We start from the raw sequence: 13,072 nt of genomic DNA, 5'->3' as shown, positions 1-13,072 counted from the left end.
GGAAACGTAATGGTGTGGAAATTTATAGAAAAATCTGGGCCTGGACAAATGGTGTTTACAGATACAAAGACATTTTGAGTGAAAACTTAATGCCAAGTGTCGAAAAATTGGGGCTTGATCGTAGAAATTTCCCGTTTCAACAAGATAACGACAGCATAAAGCATAAAATTAAACACTTAAAATGACGGAATATATGTATGTACATGCATTCTTGATCAGCATCAACAGCCGAGTCGATATAGCCATGCCCGTTCGTTCGTCCATGTGAACACCTAAAAGACTATACCAGCTATCAAATTTGGTATGTACTCTTGCTTAATACCCGTGCAGATAATTGTTTACATACCGCGGCATTTGAATAAAACTGATTTTATCGAAAACTAACAAAGTTAAAGTCACCAAATTTGGTACGTCGACTTGTTTAGTATGCGAGCAGATTATGATTGTTTAAAATTTTAGGCACTTTCGCCTCTATAAATTAGAAAAAACCATCCTTTCGCAATTTTTATACCATACACCCATAGGGTGAAATGGTATATTAAAGTCGCCAAAATGTATGTAACAGGCAGAAGGAAGCATCTCCGACCCCACAAAGTATATATATTCTTGATCAGGATCAACAACCGAGTCGATCTAGCCATGTCCGTCTGTCCGTCCGTCTGTCCGTCCGTCCGTCTGTCCGTCTGTCCGTATGAACACCTAGATCTCGGAGACTGTAAGAGCTAGAGCCACCAAATTTGGTATGTAGACTCGTGTAGTATGTAGAGTGATCAAGTTTATTTCAAATTTTTGCCACGCCCCTTTCCGCCCCCGCAATTTAAAAAAAGCGTTTATCTCAAAAACTATTCCAGCTAGAGACACCATATTTGGTATGTATATTCGCTTAGTAAATGCACACATTTTGTTTATATAAAGATTTTGCCACGCCCTTTTCCGCCCCCGTAATTTGAAAAACTTGATTATCTTCCGTATTTTTTTACCTTATGCAATCAAATTTGGCACACATAAATTTGATACTAATATCTAGCAAAATACCAAATTTGATCAAAGTCGGACAAAAAACAGTCGAATTATGCATATAAACGTTTTTCCATAAGGCCAGAGTTGGCCGTTGGCTTGTGGGGGCGCTAGGGTGCTCGTATGCTTGAGTGAGGGAGATAGTAAGATATGCTTGTAAGAAGCATGTGAAAATGCATTTGTTTAATAAATTTGAAATATTTGCTTTACTGGTGTATGGTATACCTAAGTCGGCGAGACGACTTACTTACTTCATTTGACTATCGAAATAAAATTCGACGGTCTAATTAATCGAACTAGCGGACATCTAATATATACGTGTAAACGAGTTTTCATTATAGACGTAATGAGTTTCACTAGGTAGGAGTTGGACGTAGGCTAGTGGCGGCGCTAGTGTGTTGGTAAGAGTGAGCGAGATAGCGAATGCTATGAGGCATGTAAAAAGAATTTAAAAGACATACATTTGGTTTTCGAAATTTGAAAAAAAAAAAACTTCACTTGGTGCATGGTATACTTAAGTCGGCGAAACGACTTACTTCAGTTTGAATATTGTGAAATCTTTCTTACAATACAAGTTTTATACCCTTGCAACTTTTTTGGTCCCTCTTTCCTTACCTATTTCAAAGTGGAAAAACGTTTTAGCTAAAAAGGCTAATGTTTGAGAAAGAACGGCCCACATTCTTAGCATAGGAGCAGCATAACTAAGATATTAATCAAAGTCACTGTTTTCGATCGATCGTTCCTATGGGAGCTATATGATATAGTCACCCGATCTTGATCAAATCTGGCATAGTCATTTATATGTGTAATAAACTCACCAATATTAAGTCAGAAAATAACGAAGTTATTGAGAAAAGTCACTGTTCGTGACTTTGCCATTTGTATGGGAGCTACATGATATAGTGGTCCGATTCGGCTGAATCCGGATAAACAACCCCTGCAATATATACAAGCCTACATGCAAAATTTCAACTCTGTAGCTCTAATGGTCTAGGAGTTTGCGTTGATCCAGACGGATGGACAGATTCACGGACGGACGGACATGGCTATTTGAACTCGTCTCGTCGTGCTGATCAAGAATATATATACTTTATATGGTTGGAACTGCTTCCTTCTATGCGTTGCACACTTCTGACCAAAATTAATATACCCTTTTTGCAAGAATATAAAAACGGAAATAGTTCGTCGAAGATGACATGTTCGGCGAAGAAATTCGTATGTGGATACACAGTATTTTATCGATGTTTCTTTTTTTTTTTTTTTGTTTGACATTTTTATTGTTTAATTTAAAAACTCTTTGTTTGGTTTTCACAATAGTTGTTGTTGTTGTTTGTTTTATGCATTTCAAAACAAAAAATTCAAGAAGAAAAATATTTTATATAATATATTTTTTCTTTCCTTTTTTCAAGTTATTTTAAGAAACAATTAATCAAGTTCTTAGTTTATGATACAAATTTAAAAAAAAATAGTAATTATATAATAATAAAAATAATAATTATAACGGGGGGAGAGGGAAAAATGCAAATAATTGTTGGTTTTTCGTTTTGTTTTTCTCTGTTACATTATATATATATATAATCTTTTGTATCTGTGTTAGTTTTATCCATATCCGTAGCTGTAACTGTATCTGTACTGTACTTTTCGGCTTTTGTATCTCTCTTTCATTTCGATGCACGCAAAACGACAAAGAAATGGAGAAAGGGGGAATTGAAAGGGGAAGTGTTGGTTGTGGGAAAAGCAATTCTGTCATCAGAATCGCTAGAAGCGATTTAGATTGATTTGATTTGATTTCATTTAAATTGATTGTCGTTTATATACTATAAGGGACGCCCAAGAAAAAATTAGCCCCCAATCGGGGTAATTGAGTGTGTGAATGTGTGTATGTAGGTGTGTCTTTCATATTCCTTTCTTCGTGTATTCTCTTAACATCTCTGATTCTCATGCATTGCTCTATACAGGCCCGACAAGTGTTTTTTGTCTTTGTTAAGTCAAAAGGAAGAGCATTTGTTTTCTCGGGTGCTGGAGGAGCACAGGAGGCGAATTAAGTGTCTGTGTGTGTGTGTATATAGAGGTATGTGTGTTAGTTGTTGTTTTTGGGGGTTTTTTGTCGGCGTCGACGGGAATAATTGATTTTCTCATATTTTTTTTATTGTTTCTCTTTCTTTTCTTTTTCTTTCCACTTTATTTTTTTACTTTATCTTCTTATTGTTTTGTTTTTCTTTTTTTTTTTTGGGACGTGGCGGCATTTGCAGCTGGCTGATTTCTTTACATATTTTCAAATTGGTCCACACGACGCTTTGTGTTGCCCTTACGGATCTCACGCAGCGTCTTGTACTTGTCACGACCCTGACGAACATTCTCGCGATGAATCTTATCGTTTGCCGTCTCTTTCGTTTCGTCCCGTGATTGCGCCAGATCTTGTTTCAGGGCCTGAAAATGAAAGATAAGTTTTCGATAACATTTGCATTAGTTACTCATTATATAATTAACTATATACGGTAGTGAGTCAGTCTAGTCCAATAGTAAGAGTCATGGAGTTTCATTAATAGACCAGTTATGGTTCATCTGAATCTCACTCTATAGCAGGCAGATCCTCGACATCGTGCCATTCCTCATTTGTTTTCTAATTTGTCTATGTGTAAATAGTATTAATACCTTCAGCTGATCATGTAAGCGTTCATTACGCTCGGCCAGCGTGCGTCTATCCTCGATGGGATCCTTGATATGCTCATCAGTGTCCAGATCGCGGCTAACATCGCCGCCTGCATCGCCGTTCGTCAGCTCCTCTTCATTTTCGTTTTCATCCTCGGCAACATGATGATGTTGGGGCGTAGTGGAAGCGGCAAGCAAAGCAGCAGCCGCTTCAGCCTACAGGCAACGGAAAAAACACAAGGGGAAATAAATTACAAAATTCATTTGCAATGTAGAGTACAGATGGAGGGGAACATACCTGCTTGGTTCTTGCTTCTTCGACCTCGTCTTGCAGACGTTTTGTCTCCTCATCCTTGGCGTTGACCTCATCCTGAATGCGCTGCACTTCCAACTGCTTGGCCATGATCTCTTCCTCAAGTTTGATCTTCTCAGCAGCCTCCATGTTTTTGGCCTCTTCGAGACGCTGCAACATGGCCTGCAATTCCTTTTGACGCAACTCGAGCTCATCCTTGGCGGCCTGCAGTTGTTTAAGTTGCTCCTCCAGTCGGCGTATCATCTCCTGGGCCTCAAACAGATCACGCTGCGAGCGTTCCATTTCCTCTTGCATTTGCTTCAAACGGTCCTCATATTCCTGCTGCTTCTTTTCGGCACGTTCGCGAGCGGCCAGCGCCAGCTGCAGTTTCTCACTGGAAGACAAAGAAGAAGAAACGTTAAACATAAAAGAAACAAGATACATACATACATACATGCATGTTTATGTATGTATTTGAATTTCACCTACCGCTCTTGCTGTTTAGCATTCTTCTCCTCGCGCGCCTGCGCCTTCATCTGCTGCACATCGATTGTGTCGGGCTTGCGACGACGCATATACAGCTCATGGTTACCCATGCAAAGGGCCAAGATGCGTTTATTGATGCGAACACGTGGTGCAAAGAACATGAAATCGGGAGCCTTCTTGTCGATGGGCTTGATAATGAACTTCTTCTCGGAGAACGAAATATTGCGAATTTCCGACCAAGGGAAACCAATTTTCGGCGTTAGACGATCGTCCTGTTCATAGATATTCAAACCCAATGCGTCAACGCCCAGCCAGAGGTCGGTGCCCTTCTTGTTGCGAATTTCAAAATAGTTAACACCATACATTTCCAGATCTTGGGCGATTTTTAGATATTCCATCATGGCATCCTCGCGCAACATGCTGCGATGCTCCTGCCACCAGGTCATTATCGACTGTTCCCATTCATCCTTGGACATCTTGTGCTGATCGATGACACGTTGTGGCAATAGGCGATCGTTTGCCAAAAATCCGGCTGTGTGAGTCGTCTTATTGTGATCACCGTGACGAGCCTGGACGGCGTATGAGGCCAACAGTACCGATGTCTCGGGTGGACAATAGATTTCGTCCGTTAATATGGCATTCTTTACTTGCAAATAGAATAAACGAAGTGTGATATCCTGTATCAACTCTTCGGCCACATCTTCCGGATAGAACTTGGCACGGAATCTGAATTGCAAGGGATTCTCCTTTTTCACATCCTGATTCATAACCTGTGCGAGAAAACCAAAAATAAAATGAATTAAAATAAGCCATAATACGAATGCAAAACATATTAGAAAAAACAAAACCATAAAACTAAAACTACATTTTAAATAAAAGTCAATTAAACATAATAAAAAATGATGTGCGAGACTGCTTTTAGTTGTTACCCATGTGGAAAACGGCATTGATCCAGTCTGTGTAATTGTTTTTGTTTGTGCAGCATTTAAATTATAGAGAAATTTCATGAATATTATGTGTATATATATTAAAGTTTTTAAAATCACATTGAAAAAACATAAAGGAAATTTTAGCCTAAAAGTATGCTACGCCTAATCTTTTTTCTCCAACTTTTTTTTAGCGTACAAGGGAATGGACGCGATCGATATCTAAGAATGTTATCGAAACGATCGATAAATCTTTTTCCATAGCAATTTGCGGGGATTTTGGATTGGTTAGATGGGGGTTTTATTATTTTTTATTTGCCCACCATATCATCAGCATCATCATCTTCTGTACTTGTATCTGCCTGACTCTGTCCATTGTTATCTGTCTTTTTATCCACATATTTCTTGACCCGTTTCAGATATTTAATAGTCTTTATGGCCGGGGATTCGGGCTATATATGTATACATTTTTATATAGTATATTCCATAAACTTAATTTCATGTAACCCATAAATGAATTGGCCATTGAGTATGTTTTTGATGACATGCTTACCTTTTTGTATAGCTTGATCCATGTGGAATCACCCTTTGAGTCGGTATACTGCAGACCAAAGAACCAAACCTCACGCAATCCGATTGTCTTGACCACCTGATCGAACAATTGTTTGCCCGTTGTTGTCGACTGGATGGCGAACTCCAGTTCGGCGTCCATTGTTGTAACGCGCACATTTAGCTGCAAAGATAAATGATAAGAAATTGAATTATAGTAGAGAACTGGCATAAATAATACTGAGAAATTGATATTTGTTAAAAATTAGCTCACTGACAGTTAATTAAAAGTTAAAAAATATAGTCCAAACACTAAAACACCGCGTTTCAATTAACCATATCAATAATTCTCTTCCAATTGCTTAGGAAAATGAATTTGTAAGATATCATAAACGTCTCTATATACATACATATGTATGTATGTACATATAAGGGCTACATTCTTTAGATGTCTTATTTTGAGTACTCTTTGGTTCCGCTTTGATTTGATATTATACTTATGTAGATGATGCAATATTTTTGGTACAGTAGCAAGAATCAAGTATTTAGTTACACGTGTGCCGTTTCATGTAATTTCACTTCTTAAGTTCGTGCAAACACCAAAAGAATGCGGTATCCGTAGGGTCAAATTGACCCATCAACCACCAGTTAACACCGATATATGTACATGTACATCAAAGTCACGTGGTATTGGTATTGGTAAATGCGCTTTCATAACAACAGAAACCCGACAAATAAAATTGGTCAAGTGACACACAGGCACATACACACACACACACACACACACACATGTATATATATAGTTGTGCAGCATGTGATGATATTAGGTTAAAAGAGACTGATACTCATAGAACTGTCAATTGTGATAGCCAGAGAGTCAATCAGTACGTTAGAAAGACCGACAGCTATCTATTTACAATACGTTCATTGACGTTTTGTTATTGTTGTTGCTTCTTCTTTGTTGTTTTTTGACTGTTTTGTCTGTTATGGCTGATTGGCTATTGCGTTTCCCGAGCGTAATTTTCTCTTAAACGCTTTCTTCTTTTGTTTTGGTCAAGACGTGCAGTTAAGTGAAAACATGTCGCGGCTTACGTAAATCCCAGAAAAAGCTGAGCTCTTCACACGTGCTTTAATCGCAGTCCAAGTGCATCAATAATATAAACCAAATTCAATTAAATCCGCATTCCTAAATCGATTTGCAAGGTGCCAGGAAAAATGCTTACCAAAGGACCCCTCTGTCTCACACTTGAACACCACTTGAAAATCTCAAGTCAAGTTTAAACCAGAGGGCCGGGGCTAACTTCGACCGCGTCAAAGTTTGTATACCCTTGCAACTTTTTTGGTAACTTTTTCCTTACCTCTAGCCATAAAAGTGGAAATAACGAAAATATTAATCAAAGTCACTGTTTTCCACCGATCGTTCCTATGGCAGCTATATGATACAGTTACCCGATATTTATCGAATTCGGCACAGTCATTAATAGATATATTAAACTAACAAATGTTTAATTTGAAAGCAATCGCTTCAAAAGTAACGAAGTTATTGACAAAAGTCACTGTGTTCGAAAGATCGTTCCTATGCGAGCTATATGATATAGTCACTCGATCTTGATCAAATTTGGCATAGTCGTTTATATGTGTAATTAACTCACCAATATTAAATTTCATGATCATAGCTCAGAAAATAACGAAGTTATTAGGAAAAGTCACTGTTCGTGACTTTGCCATTTGTATCGGAGCTATATGATACAGTGATCCGATCCGGCTGAATCCGAGAGATCAACGCCTGCAGTATATACAAGCCTACATGCAAAATTTCAGCTCTGTAGCTCCAACGGTCTAGGAGGAGTTTGCGTTGATCCAGACGGACGGACGGACGGACGGACATGGCCATTTGCACTCGTCTCGTCGTGCTGATCATGAATATATATACTTTATATGGTCGGAGCTGCTTCCTTCTATGCGTTGCACACTTCTGACCAAAATTAATATACCCTTTTTGCAAGGGTATAATAACAAAGGTATTGATCTGAAACTTTTTGACCGATCGATTCTATGTGAAAAGTTTGTGTTATTTTTAGGTAACAGGTTTAGGAGGTGTTCAGTTTTGGAAAGGAGAGAACTTAAACACTGCGATGCTTCTTTTACCTGAATTCATATAAATACTTTTCTATGATGAAAGTTTGTAAGTAATTCTATTACATCCAAACGAATCAAAGGATATTGATTACGTTGGTTTATAACAATTATAAAGTCCTTTTGCACAACGTCTCCGGCTTCACAAAAAATTCTCTTATAAGACACTATGTAATTGTAAAAGTAACCTACCTTTTTTGCAAAATTCTCAAACTGGCAAAACGAAAAAAGACTCAAGAGGGAGGGAGGGAGAGAGAGAGAGAGAGAGAGAGAAGCAAAAATCAAACGTGACACATTGGAAGGAAATTGAAAAACGTTTTCATTTCCAATCCAATTAACGTTTTTGGGTTAATGCACATACATAGACACATGTGGTACGTATGTATGCATCTGTCTCCTCCGAAACAGCCCCCCCCTGTTTTAAAATATGGTGGTTGTAACGGACGGAAGTAAATAGTTTTAACATCTATGCGTAAACCAGTTGTTGCTGCAATTGTTTTTCTTTCGTCATGACTCCGATTTGCCTGCAGCCGCAGCAACATGACAAATTGCCATCTAAAAAACAGAGACTATTTTTTCCTCTTTTTTTTTTGCCAAATTTAAAAAAAAAATAAAAATAACGGAAACCATAAAACTGCATTCAAAATAAAAGGAGGAGGGAGGGGGAGAGTCTGGCAACAAACCGTTTTACGTTTCACGCTCCCACCGTATCTGGGCATACGGACATGACTGTCCGAGACGACGACCATTTTGGGTCGCAGTGAATTTTTCAGTAATTTTTGAATTATTACGAATTTATAATCCAAAAAAAAGTAATGGTTTTTTTCTTCGTTTAAGGAACTACTGTACACGCCTTCACACTATATGCGAGAGAGAGACGGAAGGAGAGACAGAGAGTGAGAAGAGACAAAGAATTAAAGACAATGCGCGTCGTTCTGTAGTCTAGCGGCAACTGAGGAAAATGGAAAACTTAGGCCAGGTATTTAAGTTGCTTTTGTGTTTTCCCCCATTGAGAGGAAAATAGGAAATGAAAGAAAGTGGGAAACAAAATACATATATGTACTCGGGCACTGGTGTGGGCAAGTGGGGAGTGGGGAGTGGGGATTGGGCGGTGGGAGAAACTAAAATTTAAATTGTTAGCAGAGACAATAAGACAACTAGGGGAACGGACAGTCAGACGAACTGACCGACCGACCGACCGACCGACCGACAGTCAGTTAATAATTGCACGTTAATTATGCAGCTAAAAATAGTATGAAAGAGAATAAAAGAAGCCCAGATTGGACTGATGGTGCTTAGCTAAAGGTCAGTGGAGGGCTCCGCAGGCCTCCCTGTGCTACCCATCCCCAATCCAGATATGAGTTGATCAAACAAATCACTGTCAATCAAAGGCACACGCCTGCAATTATGACTAGAGAAATTTTGTATTTATGAATCGGGGGGAGAGAAAAGGCGAAAGCTTTTTGCTAAAGTCAAATAGAAAAAACATAACCGACAGAAATCACAACATGCAATAGCTCGATTTTTGTTAAACATATCATTAATCTATATATAAATTCCAGTTAGCCTCGATCCCTCTCCCTCTTACTTATTTTAGTTAGAAGTATACACAACGCACAGAAGGAAGACTATATTGTATAGATTTCCAGAAGATTGAAATAGGTAAAATGTAAACCAGAATTCAGGGGCAAATTTAACTTCATTTGAAGAAAAACAAAAATCAAAGTAGCTAGACAAAAGTACGTAAGTAGACAATTTCTTTTTTTAAACAAACCACAAAAAGGCAACCTTCAGCTGACATACAAAATTTTTTTTTCGGTGTTTAAGTGCGTTTTTGTTAATGAAACATATGTAAGTAGATAAGGTTTAGAATAATACATAAGTTCATGTTTTCCAAGTGACTTTCGAAAATGAATGGGTAAATAACCTTTTGATCAGGCAAATTAAACCCTCTTTTTTTTGTCTTGTTTTTATTTTCAACATTACTTTTATCTTTATTCAAAATCTGAGAGCCCTTTTTAAGTAAATTTTAACTTTTGGTCTTCACAGACACAAACAGCGGTAAACTCGTATCAAAATTTATGTAAGTACATTTAAGCAACATGAGCTAGCAGAAAGAAAGAACCATCAGTAGACCCCCTCTCCATCCCTCGCCCGGTCGTAACTTCCATTACCCCCTGCTTGCCTTTCTCACTATCTGAGATAACAATGAGACCTGTCCAAATGGGTTTTGGGACAGCGATTTCCGCATTTGACTGATTTATACACATATATATATATATATATACAATAGTTAGATGAGAGTCTGTCTCCTGCCAATCAAGAGTTAGTACATTTATTTTCCGTTTTTTCTTTATTGTTAAAAATTTTTTCAGTTTGTCAGTTGACACTTGAAAAGCGCCCCAAGACAGGGGCACGGTCAAGTGTATTTTTTTTTTTTTTTTTTTTTTTGTAGTTTAACATGAACAAGTGGGAGTGGGGGCAGGGAGTGGGTGTAGACGACTATGACGTTGTCTCTAATCTCTCTGTCTCTCTCCTTCTCTCTCTCTGTCTATCTATCGACGTCATGTGCACACTACACACACACCAAGCCAAGACCAAATTGGCACTAAGCCAAAAGAAACTAAGTAACCCAAAAGACTGACGTCAAATGCAACACACACGTCGACTTTCATGCTCTTCCTCTCTGGATCTGATGATTGAGCACAAAAAATACCCTCATGCAATTTTTGTCATTATCTATACATATACACACGTATACAATCAGCTATTTTCTTACAAAGACCATATATATTCATATTGATTTACAAAATTCTGATTAATTGCTGAACAAATACACACAGACGGAAATTTTTTAAATAAGAATATGAGGTAGTTATCATTTTGATTTAGTAATCAAAAGTATAAAAAAGTTATATATATGTAGACCAATATGACAAATTGTAAGAGAAACAAATAAAATTTTCACCTGCATGTCGACAAATAAAGAATTGTCGTCTATAATCATGTATTCTTTGTTCGATGAAATTCTATTAAATTGTGTGAAAAACTCTCTAAGATCGCGAACATATTTACATATTCACAGAAGACCAAAAATTTAAAAAGAGAATTCACAATATTAATAAGGCCCAAATCGATTTTTGGTTAATAGTTTTGCTAGATCCACAACTTCTTAAATGAGTTCATAGAGCTATATGTAAAATTGTAAAATTAGCAAAAATGTCATAAATATTTGGGGGGGGGGGTTGCAGTCCTCGGTAGATGAGTTGTCTAAGTGGCCCAGTCATTTAGGCAACGGAACAACGAGGATCCGGGTTCTCGAATCCCAGGGTAGTCTATGAGTATAGTTTTCGTCTAAGCCGACGGAGCAATTCTTGCTTGATAGTTTACTGATAATAATATTTAAAACTAAAGACGATGAATTTCTTATTTCAACTAACTGATAGTTATCACATGATACATAAGAAAAGCAATATATTCATTTTGATGATGTCCAACAAAGTATATCTCACTTTATTTCTTTTCTACGTGCTTTTTTACTTTGTTTTTTATACCCTTGGAGCGGGGTATTAAAAAATTTATCAAATGTTTGTTAAGCAGGAAAGAAAACGATTTTCTTAGATTTGCATATAACTGTTGGCCGGATTTTATTTCTGACCTATAGAAGTATGTCGGCTAGTGCAAATGTGGAAAAGAATATATCTTAGGAAAGCTAGATTTAATACAAATTTTCTTGCACACATCGATTTTGTGTGTTTTGTTCTCTCTCTCTCTCCCTCTCTCTCTCTCTCTCTCTCTCTCTCTCTCTCTCTCTCTCTCTCTCTCTCTCTCTCTCTCTCTCTCCCTGTCTCTCTGTCTCTTTCGCTTTCTCTCTCTCTCTCTCTCTCTCTCTCTTATATTTTTCTAACAACTTCAATTCATTTCTAATAAACAAATAAATAAATTAAAGTCTTTTGCATTGCGACGAATTGAAATGGAATCATTTTGTCAGACATTTGATTCTAATACAATTTGGTTACTAAAAGGTTGACTTAACTAACGGTAAGTTGAGAAAGCCCCACGATCCTGTCTCGCTCGATACTAGCATAATATCGGCTTTAATTTCTGTGTGATAATTTTGATAACTGAACTTACCGATTTCGGCGACATTTTGCTGCTTTTCTTGTCCTTTTTCGCCTTAGTTTTTGTTAAAGATGTTGTTTTTAGTTTAAGTTGCTATTAATTTGCCTTCCTTTTTTTCGTTGTGTTTATTCCTACTATGTGAAGCTTAAAACTGTAAATGAAAAAGCAGAATAAAAAAATAGAAAAATTATAGTTTGTTTTTGCAAGTACATTTTAAAAATAACAAAATAAAAATATATATATATATTATAAATTTGAAAGGAAATCGTAATGATAGCGACATGATAGCTACAAGTAGTACTTTATGATATTTAGATAGACTTTCTTACTGCACCTTTATTGTTCTTAGTATTACCAGAATAATGGAATAATGTGGATTAGAGGGCTGTGAAACTGAGACCTTTTTTATTTACGCGATTGCCATAACCCCAAAAATTATTTATCTATTGCAAATTTCATCAAGTTTGAAGGACTTAATCAAATGGTTTTCGTCAATAGTGAAACACAGAATCGATTGGCTTTAACACAAATCTGACATATAAATTGGAGATACAGATAGAGTAATACAAAAACTTGTAAGATGCCGTTTTTTGTAAATATTTTGAAATTTCAATATCCTTTAATATCAGTTATCGATTTCCCCATAACTAATCGATTTCATGCAATATATGTACACAAGTTTAAGTCCTGTTTATGTTTATCTTTTGTGAATATTTAAAAGTTCTGGTAGATTTCGTATTTAACAATAAATAAATAAAATGACAGATCACGTTGAATACACAACTAATGAGTAAAAACGAGAACAACGACTGATCCACTGGCTAGTAGTGAGGGTCAACCTAGATACATATATAGACATACGAGTAAATTTTAATGAGTATGTTCTCTCCCC

General features: G+C 37.0%; 1 protein-coding gene across 2 annotated transcripts; it reads right to left on the bottom strand.

Moving 5' to 3' along the window:
- Positions 1 to 2,610: 2,610 nt before the first annotated feature.
- Positions 2,611 to 12,250, bottom strand: LOC6653094 (moesin/ezrin/radixin homolog 1). 2 transcript variants are annotated; one of them, XM_015176441.3, is made up of 6 exons: positions 12,193 to 12,250; positions 5,927 to 6,106; positions 4,451 to 5,217; positions 3,968 to 4,355; positions 3,673 to 3,885; positions 2,611 to 3,447 (listed from the first exon to the last, which is right to left on the bottom strand). In XM_015176441.3, exons 1-6 carry the CDS (start codon positions 12,205 to 12,207, stop codon positions 3,283 to 3,285), a joined length of 1,728 nt encoding a protein of 575 aa, XP_015031927.1. In that variant the 5' UTR covers positions 12,208 to 12,250; the 3' UTR covers positions 2,611 to 3,282. The 2 variants fall into 2 exon arrangements, with proteins under 2 accessions (XP_015031927.1, XP_015031928.1); XM_015176442.3 differs by lacking the exon at positions 12,193 to 12,250 and adding an exon at positions 8,742 to 8,822.
- Positions 12,251 to 13,072: the final 822 nt, after the last annotated feature.

Source organism: Drosophila willistoni, assembly GCF_018902025.1.
Source record: "Drosophila willistoni isolate 14030-0811.24 chromosome XL unlocalized genomic scaffold, UCI_dwil_1.1 Seg142, whole genome shotgun sequence".
In the NCBI taxonomy this organism is placed as follows: domain Eukaryota; kingdom Metazoa; phylum Arthropoda; class Insecta; order Diptera; family Drosophilidae; genus Drosophila; species Drosophila willistoni.
The sequence above is the reverse complement of the archived record's forward strand: the minus strand, read 5'-3'. Positions and strand labels throughout refer to the sequence as shown.